This window comes from Sycon ciliatum, chromosome 4 (assembly GCF_964019385.1).
Source record: "Sycon ciliatum chromosome 4, ocSycCili1.1, whole genome shotgun sequence".
NCBI lineage: Eukaryota > Metazoa > Porifera > Calcarea > Leucosolenida > Sycettidae > Sycon > Sycon ciliatum.
This window is the reverse complement of record NC_088646.1, coordinates 30,793,757-30,811,256: the sequence shown is the minus strand read 5'-3', so window position 1 is coordinate 30,811,256 and position 17,500 is coordinate 30,793,757. Positions and strand designations below refer to the sequence as shown.

Below are 17,500 nucleotides of genomic sequence, written 5' to 3'. Positions count from 1 at the left end.
ATCTCGCTGCCCAGCCTCACCGCTCTGCATGACGCTGAGCTATGTCCTGCACCTCTACCAATCAGGTAGGGCTAGAACGTGTATCATCATAGTATGGTTGTGTTATGTGCTGTGTAGCATCTCTTTGCTACTGTACAACATTTAAGTTTAGGTGTATTGAAATTTCGGTGTCGGATGCCTGCCAGGTTTCAGGCGAGATATTGAACTAGGTGGCTGGCATTCCCTTCACATACAATGCATGCCCCAGTGCCCTTTAGTTGTAATCTATTCAAATAAGGCCGGTCTAGGCAGCTCGAAGTAACAGTTAGAGTGCTCAATGCACAAATGTGCAGAGCAGTATACACACACAACAGAGGCGAAAGGCTGTGTAGCTTAAGTTAAAAGTTACAGCTACACAGCCGTTCGCCTCTGTTGTGTGTGTGTGTGTGTATGTGTGTGTGTATGTGTGTGTGTGTGTATGTGTATGTGTGTGTGTGTGTGTGTGTGTGTGTAGGTGTAGGTGTAGGTGTAGGTGTAGGTGTAGGTGTGATCTAAGTTTAGACGACGGGTGTCTCTGCCGAAAAATCACTGGAATTCAAGTTACACCGAAAATAGCACGTTCTACAGCAATGTATGTGTTACTGTGTGCAGTGTGCATGTGTTCTCTGCTGTAAACTCACGATGATTCTGCACCTTTGCACTGTGTGCGTTTGCTTGTAGAATGGTGGACACCCTCCGGTGGTCATCTGGTGGTCAAGCGGTGTACATGTCAAATCCATCAAACATCCAACGTGTCTCTTTGCTCAAGGAGAACATGTACGTACACGACATTCCTTTCTTTCTCTTACCTTGCTTGTTGTCACGGTTGGCTAACACAAACACGTACATACAGTACATTGCCTAGCATTCTCTTGCACTGCTTGTTGTTGTAATTGGCTAACACATGGTTTTCACTTGATAGGTAGTTTCTCCATAATGCCATAAGATAAGTATTATTGAAGTATAACAAGACGTTAGTATGCTGCACGTAGGAGCAACCAACGTCGTGTAGAATATGTACTTCGAAATACTTCAAGTGTTCATCAGTGCCTTTCCTTCGTCCACGCTCATATACGTATTTTAGTATAGCCTTGCTGTATGGAACTCCAGTAATCACAGGTTCTGCACATTCCACAGAAGATTTTTACTTATTTTTTGTAGTTCGCCATTCAAACTCTCGCACGCAACGGTAATGTGTCCACGAGTCACACTTTATCACGTTCAATGAGATGTCTCTTACAGCTCAAAGTGACCCCCGCTCATTGTATTGTTGTCTGGCCGCGTGGCCCAACGGATAAGGCGCCTGACTACGAATCAGGAGATTCCAGGTTCGAATCCTGGCGTGGTCGATTTTTTTGAAACTGTTTTTTGTACTGTTTTTTTTTCCGCACTTTCCCATTCGAAATGAACATGATTGTAGCCACGTGATTTCATGCTTTCAATTTAGTTCATTATTTTTAAAGTTCCATTATCTTGTATAATCTTGACTGCGATTGTTTGCATTTGTCCATGTAGGCTAAACTTGCCGGATAGTCTTCCCGACATTCACACCGTCAAGACTTTCCCGGAGCGGCCACCGAAGGGATTCTTTGCCAGTTTGATTGGTGGCGGCAAGAAATTGGATCGGGATGCGCTGTGTACGTTGCTCAGCATGTGCTGTATCCTGTAATGATGTACTAGTAGATTTACTCCTTGGCTGGTATTCTTACAACTATGCTGGAGTTGTGTTTCTTGAAGGTCAGATGGTGCATACAACGAGATCTGCTTTGGGTGCGGAATCGCTGTTCTTTTGCATTTTGCTTCGAAAGGGTCCCCGTTTTTTTTCTTCTTCTTTTCTTTTCCATGGTTAATGGTTTAGGCTGTGAGCTGGGGCTGGGAGTAATTGCAGTCCCAGTCTTATCACAATGTAGTTCATGACTGCTGCATGTGCCCTGTGTATGCAGTTGGCTCTGAGCTGGGCGAAGGTGATGGTAACACCACTGTTGCGACGCACGTCAGTGGCACTGGTGGCCTGGAAGCAGTGAGCCTTAAGACCGGCACTGTATTCAGCGAAGTAATGCAAGTAAGAGTTCACTTGTAGCCACCTGGAATATCCGCATTCATTTGCACTTAGATACGTTTGAAAATGTTTGCCTGTAGCGCACAGAAGGCGGAACGCTTTTTTGCTTATGCTTCGCAGAGGCAGTGGTGTTTGGGCTGTGCAAAGCTGTTTTCCTGAGTGCATTGGCCCCTGGGATGGTATCTGTATAGTAGTGCATTGGCCCCTGGGATGGTATCTGTATAGTGCATTGGCCCCTGAGATGGTATCTGTATAGTAGCACGGTGTACCATCAGGCATCCAGGCGCACTCGTGGTGGCTCAATGTTTGTAAACTGTACGAGTCGGCATTTTCCATAAGTATTCAATAGGGCTTGAAAGTGCTACGTCACAGCATAGCAACAATTTCAAAAATTCAAAAACTGGATCCACTTGGATCCAGTTTTTGTATGGATCCAAGCGCATTTCAAGCCGTCTTACTCACAGCAAGGTGATGTAACCAGTGAAACTGACTGATTTGGCTACTGGGGGCGGGGTTACAACTGGTGACGAAGTAAAAGTCACCCCTGCATACGACATGAGTGAGTTGCTATGCACCCACATACTGAGGCAGTAGCAAAGTCACACCTCAGTGGATCCAAAATAGAAATCTGATGTCAAATTACTACTCCCTGGCCGTTTTTGACGTCATCACTTTCAAGCCCTATTGCTCAGGAATCGCACAGCTTGGACTTCACACTGTTCTAAATGCTTCGAAAAGCAAAGGGTGTTCTGCGAATGCCTTTCTGGGCTACTTATTATTATTATTATTATTATTATTATTATTATCAAATTTTTGATAGGGCAATCCCCACAGGCCTAAGGCCTTCTTACAGGGTACCCTAGAAATGAAAGTACTGAATTACGGAATAGATGCAGGGAAGAGCATAAGCGGACTGCAGCAGGGAGGGCATTCCAACGGTCGGAACCGATGAAAGAAACTGAAAAGAGACCGAAACGAGTTTTAGCCTTGGGTAGAGTCACAGACGAAGATACCTGGGAGCGAGTGCAGGAATTGGTACGAGTAGAAGTAGAACGAAGGCAAAAGCAATCAGTAAGGAGAGTAGTAGTTACCTGATTCAGGACACGAAACACTAAGATATAGAGTTTGAACTGATAGCGCACAGACAAAGGGAGAATGTGATGGCGTGCATTAATAAGGGATACGTCAGAAAAACGAGGCATACTGAACACAATGCGTAGAGCTCTATTACTAAGACGGACTAGACGGTCATGCAGAGTTACTGACAAGCAGTGAGCAAATGAGTTGCTCCCATACTCGAGTACTGTCTGAATGGAACAAATGTAAAATGCACGCTTTGCAGTTACCGTCATGTGATCTCGGACCTTTCTGAACATGGCTAACTTACTTCCAACTTTCCGCTCTAGTTGCCTAACGTGCTCTCCAAAGGAGAGATGTTCGTCGAGTATAATGCCAAGGTATCGAATGTGTGCACTAGGGTTGATTGTGACCTCACCCAGCTGTAGAGCCACGCTAGGGTCAAGGGGCTTGCACTTTGACCTGAACACGACAAACTGCGTCTTGGAAGGATTCAGCAGTAAGCCTCTGGCCGCCAAGAACTCTTTCACTTTCACAATGTCTTCTGTCAACTCCTTGCACAATTGTTTGACGTTCTTGCCAGCTTTGTACAGGGAGACGTCGTCCGCGTACTGTCGAGCCTTGCAGTGCTGGGGTACAGATGGGAGCTTTCTGACTGACAGATTGAAGAGAGAGGGCCCCAAGACGGAGCCTTGCGGAACCCCCCTGTTGCTGCTATATGTAAGGCCTTGCTGTGTCTTGGTGACCACACGTTGCTTCCTGTGGGTAAGGTAGCTACAGAACCACTGCAAGGCAGTACCACCGACACCGATCTCCAGAAGTTCACTCAGTAGAACTTCATGACTAACTGTGTCGAATGCCTTAGACATGTCTAGAAAGGCAGCTACGACATAATCACCATTGTCCAAGGAGAGCATCCAGTCGTTGATCACGGGAGTGAGCAAGTCCTCGCAGGAGTGGCCTCTGCGGTAGGCAAATTGCTCAGCAGGTAGGGGTAATAGTGGTGGTGGTGCATTATAGATATAGTACATTAGTTGGTCGTGTACAATATGTTCCAGTAGCTTAGACATGTGGGACAGGAGTGATATTGGTCTATAGTTGGATGGGACTGACTTATCTCCACGCTTGTAGATAGGCCGCACGTTTGCTAGTTTGTATGTCGATGGAAAATCGCCAGACGTAAGAGACTTGGTAAATAGGTTGGCTAAAGATGGGGCGATCTCATCTTTGATGAGTTTGTAGGCCTGGGCGGGGATGTTATCAGGTCCTGTGGCTTTACGACTGTTCATTCTCTGGATATGGAGTTGGACTTGTGGAACAGTGACTGGTGTGAACTGTGTCAGGGAGTATTCCGATACAGGGCCATTAGGAGTGCGTAGTGTACTGCCAGAAAGTGATGTATCGTTGACAACGTCTGTAAATGTCTTTGTGATGTCGGCTACTTCGGCAGCAGGTTCCTGGTTGATTTTAATTCTACCCAGTAGATTGTTCATGACACTCCATTGCTCTCTTGGGTGGTTTCGATGATTGATTAGTTGTTGCTGGAAGTATGTAGACCGTTTCTTCCTAGTTAAAAGTTTACATTGTCTTCGTAGAGTTCGGAATTGTTGCAGCAGGTCTGAGCGATCAGGACGTTTTATCATTGCACGGTGTGCTCGTTTACGCTTGAATAAAGTCTGCCGGAGCTCATCGTCTACCCAAGGCGATGGAGTATAGCTCTTCTTGGCGTTAACAGTCTTTAGTGGGCAGTACTCATTCAATGCATCACTGACTGCATCCTGCCAGTGTTCAGTATAACTATCTAGAGACATCTGTGATGAACTGCATGTGATCTGCTGGTGGAGAGTAGACATATGTTTAGCAGCTGTCTCTTGGAATTGCTTAATCTTCAACGTACGCAGCGGTGGCTTTCGTACTTGTACCTGTCTGTTTGTCTTGAGCGTGCTGGTGGTAGCATGGATATTGTAGTTCACACAAACAAGTTGGTGATCGGAAATATCACATGGAATAACATTGCAGTCTTTGTAAATCAGTTCATCCCTGCCTGGTCTTGAAGTAGACGTGGTGGAGGAAGAGCTTGAGATCAGTGCTAGGTCTATGGTTGTTGCACTAGGGAATCTAGTTGGTGACGTGACAACGTTTCGGAGATCAAAATCATGGCAGAATGTTCGTAGGTGAGGGTAATGTGCGTGACTAGGGTCTTGGACATTGACATTGAAATCGCCTAGAATTATGCACGCAGAGGAGGCCGGTGTACAATCCAGTATGTCATCAGTTAGGCTAGATAAGGTTTGCCAAAATGCTACAGGTACTGTTGGAGCTCGATATGCACAGAGGATAGTGAGAGGCTGGGGGTGAATGTTCACGTGTACTGCAAGGGCTTCAATGGGAGAGGAGTGATGTAGTGCTCGATTACCGAAGCATTCTCTTACGTATATACTGACACCACCTCCTCTCTTTGAGTTCGGATCAAGTCTATGCATGGTGTATCCAGGTACTGTAATACATATGTCAGGTACACTGTCGGATAGCCACGTTTCCGTTAACGTTAATATGTCTAAATCGCGAGCATGCATGAGTGCTTCAATTTCATGTAATTTATTATACAGGCTACATACATTAAGGTGAGCGATACTTAGCTTTCGTGCTGACGTTTGAGGGGATGCCCTGGCAGTATCCTATTGGGTGACTGTGTTGAGGAGACGGGTGATTTCCTCCGTTAACAAAAACTTCGTGATGGATTTTTGAGAGGCTGGTTTGCGCACAAACTGCCGTGAAATGAGTCGCAATCACTTTCTTGGCCTTCCCTGGCGGCCCAGTGGCGGGCCATGAAAAAGGTACGATTCAAGGAAAGCGACCTTTCACAACAAGCCGAGCGGAATCGATGGTTGCGCTGTGGAAACATAGGTGATGACAGTTATGGCGAGCGAAACTGAAATACCACTTCTCCGAGGGGATATTGCGTTGTCAAGCCACTCTACTACTCTAGCACTGAGTAAGTCGGAGAGTGATAAAGAGCGATCAAACGGAGCAACGAGTCCACACAATGAGCGAGTGAACAAGGAGCTGCTCCGATCGCACGGCTCAATGAAAATAATTCTGAGCTCAAGTTCTTGTTCAACCTGCGCAAAGCCCAGATTCGAATGCTGATGACCATGTATTCTTTCAGAAGTCTGCAGTCCGATGCAAGTCTCGTGGCTAAAGAAAGTCGACTGGACTTGCTAGCCGCTGCCGTTCAGTGCTGCCAGGGGTATCCATCAGAGAAAATTGAAACAGTTTTGGCTGTGCCTTTACTCCTCGTTTCGCGGAGATCTGGAGAGCGAAGATGAAACCAGGGAGTCGTAAAATATTTTTACGACTCCCTGGTGGAAACGAGGAATCGCCATCGCGGCGGATCACGCAGCTTGAAAGCCAACTTACTTGAACGACGGCAACATCAAGGTCAGCGGAGTGTGATCAAAGAAGCCGAGGCAAGGCTGAAACGAGCTGAACAATGATTCGAGAGAGATGACGACTCGCGTGCAGCAGATGACGACTCGCGTGCAGCAGATGACGACAGCGACGCAGGGTCAAAAATGAGTCGAGCGAAAGCGACGCATACTGAACTCTCTGCTCATTCCGCCAACAGATTCTCTTGTAAAGACGCTGTACATGGCTGAATCACCTTCGTCCAGTGATTTGCAGTCGATACAAACTGTTATTGACCTGTTCTAAGCGTTTTCATATCCATCAAAATCCATCACGAAGTTTTTGTTAAAGGGGAAGTATACCCTAAAATCAAATTTTCACCAGTTGTAGTCTTCTGGGTGCTGAGTCGAATGGTCTTGGTCCGAGGAAGCTGCGACGCTCCCTTCCTACTTGAATCCCAATCGAACTCGCGCACTTCCACCGAAACTGGGTGACTGCGCCCTACTAGATGGGGATTTGTATGCAAAATGTCACTAAAAGCGCCATTTCGTTCTTATAAAAGCACGGATGACCGCGATTGGCCCATATGCTGTAGTCTTTTGGACGCTGAGTCGACTGGTTTTGGTCCGAAAAGGCTGCGATGCAGCGTTCCTCCTTTATTCCCAATCGAACATGGTTGAACAAGCGGTCACGTGCTCCTGGGTGCCCAAATCACCTGGTCACCACGCCAGCAGGCGACAAATTTCACACCAAGGTTCAACTCGAGTTCAACTCGAGTGACAGGAGTGCACCCAAAAAAGGTCAAACAGGCTAGTAAGTTGTACCCTGCAGGCACGGTGACCAGGTGACTGGTGTACGCAGAAGCACGTGACCGCTTGTTCAACCATGTTCGATTGGGAATAAAGGAGGAACGCTACATCGCACCCTTTTCGGACCAAAACCAGTCGACTCAGCGTCCAAAAGACTACAACATATGGGCCAATCGCGGTCATCCGTGCTTTTATAAGAACGAAATGGCGCTTTTAGTGACATTTTGCATACAAATCCCCATCTAGTAGGGCGCAGTCACCCAGTTTCGGTGGAAGTGCGCGAGTTCGATTGGGATTCAAGTAGGAAGGGAGCGTCTCAGCTTCCTCGGACCAAGACCATTCGACTCAGCACCCCGAAGACTACAACTGGTGAAAATTTGATTTTAGGGTATACTTCCCCTTTAACGGAGGAAGTATATTCTTTGGAGAGAATAATCCAGAACAGAACACACACTCGCACACAGGTACATGCACACGCGTGCACACACACACACACACACACACACACACACTGTACTTGTTGCTCACTGCCAAAACTGGTCACGTGAGTCCCCCCCCCCCCCCCCCCCGAGAGGGGAGAGAGACTCAAAAGGAATCTTGGAAAGATGACTCAATTGGTTATTGAACCGCCCAACGGCCGACACCCCCTGAAATCCCCAAAACTCTGGGTGGACTTGAAAATGATCCCACTTATGGGCTCACCGCACCTCAGTAAGTGGGTGAGGACAAGGTGCAGAAAAAGGATTGACGGCATCAGGGTATCCGTCCCGGGATCCAATTGCAGTTACCCCTGCCCCAGTGAAGGTAATACTTGCTACTAGTGTGAGTGGCTAAATCAGAGTGGATCTGATAAAAGCTTCACTAGCACCATTGATTACACAAGAGTTAATCTAGCCAGAAGCAGTCCATGGTTAACAGGTATGTATACTTCAAATAGAAAGTATATGAACCCTGGAACCAACAAAGGTGGCGGGTACAACATTACACCTTCAAGCAGCCGAGCCTGTTGGCAACAGACCCAACACAATCAGGCATAAGTGTACCTACCAACCAAACTAGCTGGCACCACACACACACACACACACACACACACACACACACACACACACACACACACACACGCGTGCGCGCGTCTTCTGTAAAGCATTGTCCAATAGTCGGCACATTATTCCTGGACCACCGCTACTGACCCAGGTGTGGCGTTCGATACATGTGGTTGGGTTTTTCCTGAACTCGGCGTGAGGATCAGATCGCCGCTCGTAGCCTTGAGCGTTGATAGTTGCTTGATACATGTTTGCACTTGCCTCTTGCCTGTGGCCTTGCCACCTATTCTAGGCGTTGCATGAGCGTGAAAAGAAGATCGCTGAAGTGGAGCAGAAGACGGCGGAGATGGCGCGCAGCGCGTCTCAGTTTGTAAAGACCGCCCAGGCACTCAATCAACATTACGGTGGTCGCCCCTAGGATTGTCTTGAGCCGACCGATGATGAGCGGTAGCTGTGCTGTTCTTAGCAGTGTTTTGATAGCCGCACGTACTGCTCATGCCGTAGTTCTGTTGATGGTTGTAGCTCTTTCCTAGAAACTACCCTTCAGTATTGTCAGCACCAAAGTTCTCTCACTGCCACGTATGTGAATTAAAGATGCCTGCTCCACTTTGAGCGGCTTGAATGGTCATAGTGACAAGCTCGAAGGATAATTGAATTCTTGCACATCATATTTCACTGGAAATTCCCTTCATCTATTATCACACACCAGATGAGTCCACGTTCCCGTGGATGCTTACCCACCCACAAAGGATTATTATCACCGTTCAACTTGATTTCTCACCTTTCTCCGAGTCTTGGCGGGCATGCCGAATAACACTAGCAATGCATTTTCAGTTGTTCACTTCATGTACTAGTCCATGTACATGCCTGGCCCCAAGTACTAGTATCCTGTATGTAACAAATTAAATTTTACCATCCCATACTTCAAAGTACCAGTACATTGTAATGCATGACCCTGGCACACTCCTCGATGATTCCACCATGACATTTTTTTTTAAAGTTGCAATTACCATCTCGATCCACGCGGAACATAATTTACCCCGCGTACAAATTGACTTCAGCGATGATTCAAATTTTTATATGGTTCCGATGGATTTCCGAAGAAGAATTTCTTTCACAATTTACTCCTGAGTCCTGGTCTCATGCTGTGTGCCGGCACTAGACCACTGGTGCCGGTATGTAACTTGTTTTCCCCGACTGGAAGTATACCGTATTATCTCTAATATAAGCACGGTCCTTTATTTTTTCAATGTACCTCCGCCCCGTGCTATTAATGGAGACGTTCCTTTATTGGAGACTGTTCCATTATTATTTCAACCTCATTTCAGAGGCATGTTGCCATGCCAAAGTCATGTATGACACACACATTTCAGGTTTTTTTTCGCCGGTACAGATAATGAATTTACACAGTGTGCTATAATGGAGACTGAGCACTTTATTTTTTGAATGCCGCCCCAAGGTGTTCTATTATTGGAGACGTGCTATTATTGGAGACTGTGCTTATATTGGAGAGAATACGGTAAGCCAACCTGTTCCGGAAGGGAAAGTAACAGACAAGCATTTGGGTCTTGTGAATATTATTTCACTTCAACCACCGTTGATCATGATGGCCGCTTGGTGGTGTGACGTTTGACTTGGAATAACCAGTCGAATAGTATTCAGGATTTTTTCAAGGAATTTGGCTGCGTTATCATGTGCTTATTGCCTTCACCTGCATGTGTGCGTGCATTGGATTACTTCAAAGCGGTCCGGGTACAATCTAGTCTCCAGAGCTCGGTCTGTGTTAACCCTTTACCGGCAAGTTACTTTTGTATATGAAATCCATAACATTTAGAACGATACCAATAACTCACAACGAGGCCACATTTTGTAAGTGCAAGTTATGTTTTATTGGAAGTCTAGTACAGTCCGTATCGCCTATAAGGTTGGCGGCTATAGTAATATACCGGATATAGTGATCAATTTCTCAAATTCATTTTCATTTGCCATAACTAAGTATACAAAGTTATCGCGTATAGTAATAATCGTCTATAGTAATATATCGCCTATAGGGATCAAATTCATATTTCAAAAGACGTTTATTACACTATTTTTGCATCGGTTATAGTGATTGATGTGAAATCAAGCGATGTCAGTGGAGAACAGGGTGTTACTTCTTCGTGAAGAACTTGTCCAATGAGTGTTGTTTGGTGAGTTTTGCTTGTACATGTACACGTTGCCAACATAATGCCTCCATCATGAGGAAATCCTGATTTTGTGTGTCCGGAGCTACAGCCAGCTACATGACATTGTACATGTACATGTATGTAGTGCGTATGTGCACGGCGCGCTGAGTCGTTTGACACCCCATTCGCATACATTGCATGCAGGATCGGTCATAGTAATATATCGCTTATAGTGATAAAATGCTCAAAATCAAACACCAACGCTATAGGCGATACTGACTGTACTACTTCTTGACCATGGAAAAATTTATTTTCTCATACCACACACATACGCTGCTAAATTGGCACCTCTACGTCTAAACACGGAAATTGTACACATGCAAATCGTCAGAGTTTCGACATTGACATGATACTACCAAAACAAGTCGACTTCGGAGAGGAAACAAACGCCATAGCCATCACAAACTTCAGTGGCCATGCCTCGCTCGCAAATGAGAGCAGCATCGCCCCAGAATCGCTGTCGGAAAGCTCCGTAAGGTCGCACGCACGCCGCGCTGCGCTGCCGTCACTCAAGTACGTAGAAAGTCGATGGGCTAAAATTCCGTCTCTTGGAGACTGTCGACACGGGGATCGCTCTCCATGGCTTCCCCACCATAAGCACCATCAGATTCTTCCAGGTACATCACGACGACATCGTCTTCAGCGGCTGGCGCTCCCCATATTTGCTTGCGAATTTGCTTGGCGTGCGCACCGCTCCGTAATTTGAAATTCGCTTGCATCGGCGGCTGGAACGAAGTATTTTTCTATCTGTCGTCGGTCCCAGAGCGAATGACTGCTAGGTCGTCGTCGGAGAAGTCATCCGAGGACGAAAGGAACTCACTGCGCAAGAGAAATGCACCTGACGATGTTTTGACGGAGGCGGGCGGCATTGTCGGCGCGCGTGTATTTCCGTAAGTTTTCGATCGCGCAGTTCTCAATGAAATCAAATGGGACACGCGTGGATCTCTTCAGCTACCGATACGGCGATAGGATCATACCTAGGCTGTGTGAGGGCCACGGGAAATCCCCGTGGGCTGATGCTTCCCGTCATGCCAGGCATGGTTTTGTATGCCTGTCGAATGCGTCAACGTGTCGTTGACGCATTCAAGTATGGGGCTGCCGGTAAGGGTTGCTCCCTGTGGCCCTGATAGTACTTTACGGTACACATGTAGGCTGCATTAGTTCACTGTGATTCATCTATGCACAGTATACTGTAAAAAACTATGTCAATGCTGTGGCCGTGGGAGTCGACTTTATAATAATACATGTACAAGTAATAATAATCAATCGTTAGGGGGGGGGGGGGGGGGGAGTTGTCAGAGTACAATTTCCAGTTGTGACCATGCATCCTAGTGGCCTTTGACAGCTGTACACCTGTTTGCCATGGCGAAGTGGCTGTGCCTGGGTCCCTTCATGCTGGATCGTCCCATCTGTCACGTTTCGTGCGTCAGTGGTAGACCAGTGTCATGTTGTTGCATCGGTGCCCGGTTTGCGTCTATGAACTTCTGCCGGAATACCGGAATACATTCTTGTACGTTTCCATGCCTGTCACGTCGGTGTGCGTGGGAAGAGAGGGAGACCTTTTGTTTCCTGCCCCGACCCAGGATCTACAAGTCATTCACTGGTCACCGGCGGCAAGGTGGCAGCGACGGTGAGCGACCTCACCGACCTGACGTACATCTACATGTTCAATGACTATGTTGTTGTCGTAGTTTGAGCAGAATGATACTCCGGTATGTAATGCAGCTCACTGCCTGGCAGCATGCTAGCACTAGCACGGTCGCCGGGGATCATGACATGAGTGCTGGATGCGTTGTGATGAACATCGTCGACTGAGCTTTTTGCGGTTGCAGTTGTGGTCATGTAGCGCGTCAATGCTGCTGCCAGTCTGCAGTCATGTTTATCAGCCAAATCAAGAGTAGACTAGTGGTTACTATAGTTGGTCATATGACTCGTTGGGTCAACGATCGCCGGACCCAGTACTAGTAAACGATTCCTGGAGAGTGAAAACTTACTTGTTAGAATCATTATCTTCTTCACTATTTTTCCTTCTTCCATCGTTCAATACTGCACATTGTTTCCATCGTTTGACACTACACGACTGCAGCTCTTAGCAATGATGAAGAGATGAAGCTGAGTGGCGAACCTCATTGTATCTTTTCTCATCCTCCAGGTCTCGCCACGATTTACCGTGGATTACATGTACATGTAGAACAAGGTTTATCTACAATACCATGTAGATCTACATGACATGTATACTAGTATAGTTGAACTTGTAGTTGTACATGTATACTGGTGCCACATAATCATTGACAAGCTATGTTGCTAAAAACCCTTGTATTGCAGAAAGTGCTCAATGCCACGTCGTACGATCGTGACGAGGGCGGAGCCAAAACACAAGGCGGCAATGGAACTAGGCGTACTGACTCATGGCTGGTGCCCTAGTTATAAGTTCGTACATCTGCGTTTTTTGCGTTATACCGGTGAAGTTCTGCTACGATGCTAGTGCCAGGCCACCACCATACTGCTAAACACAATGCCTGAGTACTAGTACTTCTACAAGTATACCAGGGTAGTTCTACCGGGTGGCAGATTTACCTAGCGGCGAGGATGAACTATGAACCCAGCCTGTTAGTGTTTAATACTAATAGTGTTAGGGTGAACCATGCATGCAGCTGGAAAAGGAGGACCCGTGCTGTGGACGAAGGTTTCTTTTAAAACTTTCTTGACATGACCGGCTGGTGTGAAGGTACATGCACATGTACGTCCGTGGGCTACCGCCGATGCAAGACCATGACCTTCTCCTGCACTGGGTAAAGCAGGATTGCAGCATGTCACAGCCATGTCAGTCAGTCATGACATGCATCCGAATCCGGCTCCATGATCCAGTGCAGTGATCATGGTGCACCGGTGATGACTGCACTGATGTCCTGCCTACAAGTACAAGACTTTACAACGCACTAAAAGTCAATCATTTTGTGCGGTCATGACAATGTCATACTCATAGTCTAGTACTAGTATAGTAGTGAGTCGAGTCTCGTAAAAGTTTTCACGACTTCCTGGCCTTTTTTTATTTATTTTTTATACGAAAGTCCACTATATTCCCGAATATGTGCGAGAAGTGGTGGCGGGGCCAGGCTGCTCTGCCGACCTCAAAGGTCTCGGCGTCTACGCAGACAAAGCGCGCCATAATGCAGTAAAACCATGTAGAGAGGAGGAAGAGGGGAAATGAATACTAGTGAGAAACAAGGACAATGGGTAGATGGTCGTGAGAGAAGCAGAGTGAAAGATAACGTCACATTGTGGTAAGGGGGGGGGGGGGGGGGAGGATGCTAGTGAGGCACTGGTCTAAACCGTTTCATAGGGCGTCGGTGGCTGCTTGCCAGTTCAGGTGCAGCAGATACTTGTTGCATTTTTCTTTGAATAATTGGAGCTGGCTGGGTTGCGGCCGTGCTGGTAGAATGGTCGCTGGTAGGCTGTTCCACAAGGGAATAATGCAGTCTGGGTAGGAACCCTGGAGGCTGCTACGGATGCGCACGGGCAGCGTCGACTTGAGCTGGAGCGGGTGGCAGTGGGCAGTCTCCGTGGCTACCCTAGTGGATCGACCACCCACTGGGCGGGGATTGGCTGGAGGTGGGAGGATGGGCTTCAGGGGGCTTGTTGTTGGAAGGTAAGACAGCTTGAAAGTGAACGAAAGCGCAGCCGACTGGTTGAACCAGTCGGCGGTGTTTCAGGCTGGGGAGCCAGGCGCCTGGGCCAATCACCGGCCAATCACCTTCAGTGCCTTGTGCTGTATTTTGTCCAGTCTGGATGTACCTGACCCCATCCACACCAGGCAGCAGTATTCCATTGTTGGCCGCACGAAGCCTTTGTAGACTGCCGTGCGGCCGCTGGAGTCCAACAGGGGCGCAACCTTTCTCAGGAAGTGTAGGCGTTGGGCAGCCTTTGAGGCCACGGCCCGGAGGTGTGCTGCGTAGGACAGTTGCGAGTCGAATGCTATGCCCAGAAGTTTAATTTCCTTCTCTTCAGGAACAGTCTCTCCATTGAAGAGCACTGGTGGGAACGCTGGGGGAGGCTTGCGGTGGTCGATGATGAGGGCCTGAGATTTGGATGGCTCGAAGGTGACCTTCCACTTGGAACCCCAGTGGGAGACGGCGTCCACTGCTTCCTGGAGTTGTGCTGCAGAGTCGGATATGCTGGCGGTGGCAGAGATGCACTGATACAGTGTCGTGTCATCTGCATACGTGGCCTGCAAAGGCTGCAGCTCAGGCGATACTAGGCCTGGCCGGCCTGGTAGCTACATGACTGTACAGTACAGGTAGATCTACAATCATGGTTTCATTCTTTTAATTATTTTTATGTTCTACTTTTTGTAACGTCGTTAGTAGTATCGTCATATCAGCTAGCGCGGGCGCTCGCGCTGCCTTTGACTTTGTTCTAACTATTATTTTAATTTCTAAAATATTGACTGTCAGTGTTTAATACATGACTTTGTACTTCTACTTACATTGTACAAGTCATGTACAGTGCTGGCAACTGAAATCCGACCCCCTTACCCGCGCGGTGCGCCGTCAAGGGGGTCGGATTTCAGTTGCCAGCACTGTAGTAATCACGCGTGCACGGTAATGATTGTGTTCTAGACTATCCTACGTATACATGTCATGTACGTATCGGACTGCAGATCACTACTGACTACTGTCATGTACACAGCTAGCCTACACTACAGTACAGTAGCACCGGTGATCATCCACATCCCATGCACATACCGGTACTGACTGTCATACATGTACTGTGGCATGCATGTCGCGCTCGTCGACATGGCCGCAACAAAACCAACGATGGCAACATGTGAAGTGAAGGCCTACTTGTACAATCATGTACTTGTAAACTTAGTTGTAGGGTAGATCTTCCAGCAACTACCCCAAACAGCCAAAGGCAAAGTTGGTATCATGCCTCATGCGGAGTCATGGCCCTTGCATGAACCCGTTGGCAATTTTTAGCAACAACCATTACTACTGTACACAGGAATTACTTTGACTGTCGGACTGGCAGCTAAATGCTAGCGAATGAGGCGGTGCTTCAGCCAGTTCAGGAGAGTTTATTATTAGTACTGTGCTCTGGAAGTAACTAATTAGTTACGGCTGGGGTCTGTCTACTTATAGTACACTGGCCAGGACCGAGTTGAATAAGCTGAGCCCGAACTGCTTGCTGAAGTGTTGACTGTATTTTGATCCCACCCACCCAGGCTGCATATCGATCTACCTGTACTGCTGTAGTAGTACATGTACTACACTAGTAGCTGAGTCGAGGAGCACCAGATCGACTAAAGATTAATTTTTACTATTAATTTTTTTAGGTCACGTCTCCCAGCTAGCTGTATCTGTGTCGTGCGTCGTAGAAGATCTACCAAGGTCCAGTAGGCATTACACTTCTGGTCTAGCTGTGGCACAGTGTGGGTCGGATTGCGGACTAGTTGTCCGACATTTGCATCGGCCGGGATCGGGCGAAGCGCTGAAGGCCTGTAAAGGAGCGGCGCAAATGACCCTCTGCTTCCGGCCGACTCGCGAGGAGTGAGGCTATTATTCTACGCAGCGCGGACGCTGTGTTACACGATCTCCACCTAAACGCGTAACGTCGTTATTACCGCAGGTGCGCAGCTGGTGTGGATTAGCGCAAGATCAAGAAGGGAATGAACTCAAGAGGATCAATGGAGAGGGAGACGGTGGCCAACAGCGAGCTGCTCTACAAGCAGCAGACTCGATTCGGACAGGTACACGGAACCGACCGGCCTCTTGGAAAAAAACCCAAGTGGATATTGTATAATTATGTTTGTCTGTGCACCGTTAGTGTGGCGATGAACGCAGAAAAGAAAACAATCAATCTGGAACACGGCATACGCCTGTGTAAGCGTGTGCACATCTTGATTGTGCAAATCAAATACACAGCTTTGCGTGGTGAGGACGATAGCAAGTTTGACTTGAGGATGGATTTTCCTGTAGTCCGGAAGCTTTGGAAAGTAAAAATAATTATTTCGTGTACAAGTGTGGCTAGTGAGTAGCTGCGTGCAGCGCAGCATGCATTATGATTTGCAACCTAGAAAAGAAATAATATTAGTTGTAGCCTTGGCCAGCATAGATAATTAATTTTATTTTACTTGTGTCCGTGCATGCCTGCACTCAATACACAGTAATCATGGTAATACTGCAAGGGCGTGTGGGTGGTGCTTTGAATGGTGGGGTGGTCCCCCTTGCTGCTTGCTGCTGCTGCTGCTGCTGCTGCATCACTGCATACTTTGTACACATGGCTGGGCTATCAGATACAGCGATGGAAAGTGCAGTCCAACCTAATTATAAATGGATACATACTAGTAGCAGAGCCAGGTTGGCTGCACAGCCCCAGTTTCACCTCATGGCCCAGTATTTGTAGTGCTAGGATCTGCTAATCTGCTAATATATATTTAATATATCTGCTAACGAGTCCAAAAAGGACGAAACAGTTCTGTCCGCAGATTGAGTATATCTGCTAATATAATATATTTAATATATCTGCTAATATTTTGCAGACGTACAAGCAGTACTTTTTCCGCTTTGTGAAGCCACCGGCAAGCGGCGGTTGCTACGCGCTACAGTACTCACACAGGAACAAGCTGGCGGAGATCAAGCTGGATAATGTGCTGTCGGTGGACAGCCGGCATGCCAAGAGCCAGGACTATGCGTTCGTCATCCACTGTCTGGATTCCAAGTACCAGTTCGCCTGCACCAGCCTGAATGACATGGAGCGATGGCTCGGTACGCTGCGCAAGGAGCTGTTGGCAGCACCGGTTGTGGCCAAGCCCGGCAAAGGTACTACTGCTGCTACTACTACGGTGCGGTACATAACTGC

The 17,500-nt window shown here is 47.4% G+C and overlaps 2 protein-coding genes and 1 non-coding gene across 4 annotated transcripts in view; all 3 read left to right on the top strand.

Annotated features, from left to right (window-relative positions):
• LOC135815580 (syntaxin-binding protein 5-like) overlaps nucleotides 1–9,538 on the top strand; it is a 36,974-nt gene extending 27,436 nt beyond the window's left edge. The window contains exons 23-28 of one of the 2 annotated variants that reach the window (XR_010553311.1): nucleotides 1–65; nucleotides 700–795; nucleotides 1,534–1,655; nucleotides 1,962–2,080; nucleotides 3,738–3,874; nucleotides 8,707–9,538. The exon at nucleotides 1–65 is cut by the window's left edge and continues 47 nt beyond it. Coding sequence is in view for 1 of the 2 variants with exons in the window: in XM_065328894.1 (XP_065184966.1) it covers nucleotides 1–65; nucleotides 700–795; nucleotides 1,534–1,655; nucleotides 1,962–2,080; nucleotides 8,707–8,832 (528 nt within the window). In the remaining variant the exon portion in view is untranslated. The remainder of the gene's footprint in view (nucleotides 66–699; nucleotides 796–1,533; nucleotides 1,656–1,961; nucleotides 2,081–3,737; nucleotides 3,875–8,706) is intronic. The other variant, XM_065328894.1, reaches the window with a different exon arrangement.
• Nucleotides 1,295–1,367, top strand: Trnar-acg (transfer RNA arginine (anticodon ACG)). The gene has a single exon. It is a non-coding gene; the product is annotated as a tRNA-Arg (tRNA).
• A 6,422-nt stretch (nucleotides 9,539–15,960) lies between the features above and the next one.
• LOC135815578 (uncharacterized) overlaps nucleotides 15,961–17,500 on the top strand; it is a 20,977-nt gene continuing 19,437 nt past the window's right edge. The window contains exons 1-2 of the mRNA XM_065328891.1: nucleotides 15,961–16,388; nucleotides 17,181–17,460. Coding sequence (XP_065184963.1) covers nucleotides 16,308–16,388; nucleotides 17,181–17,460 — 361 coding nt within the window. The 5' untranslated portion in view covers nucleotides 15,961–16,307. The remainder of the gene's footprint in view (nucleotides 16,389–17,180; nucleotides 17,461–17,500) is intronic.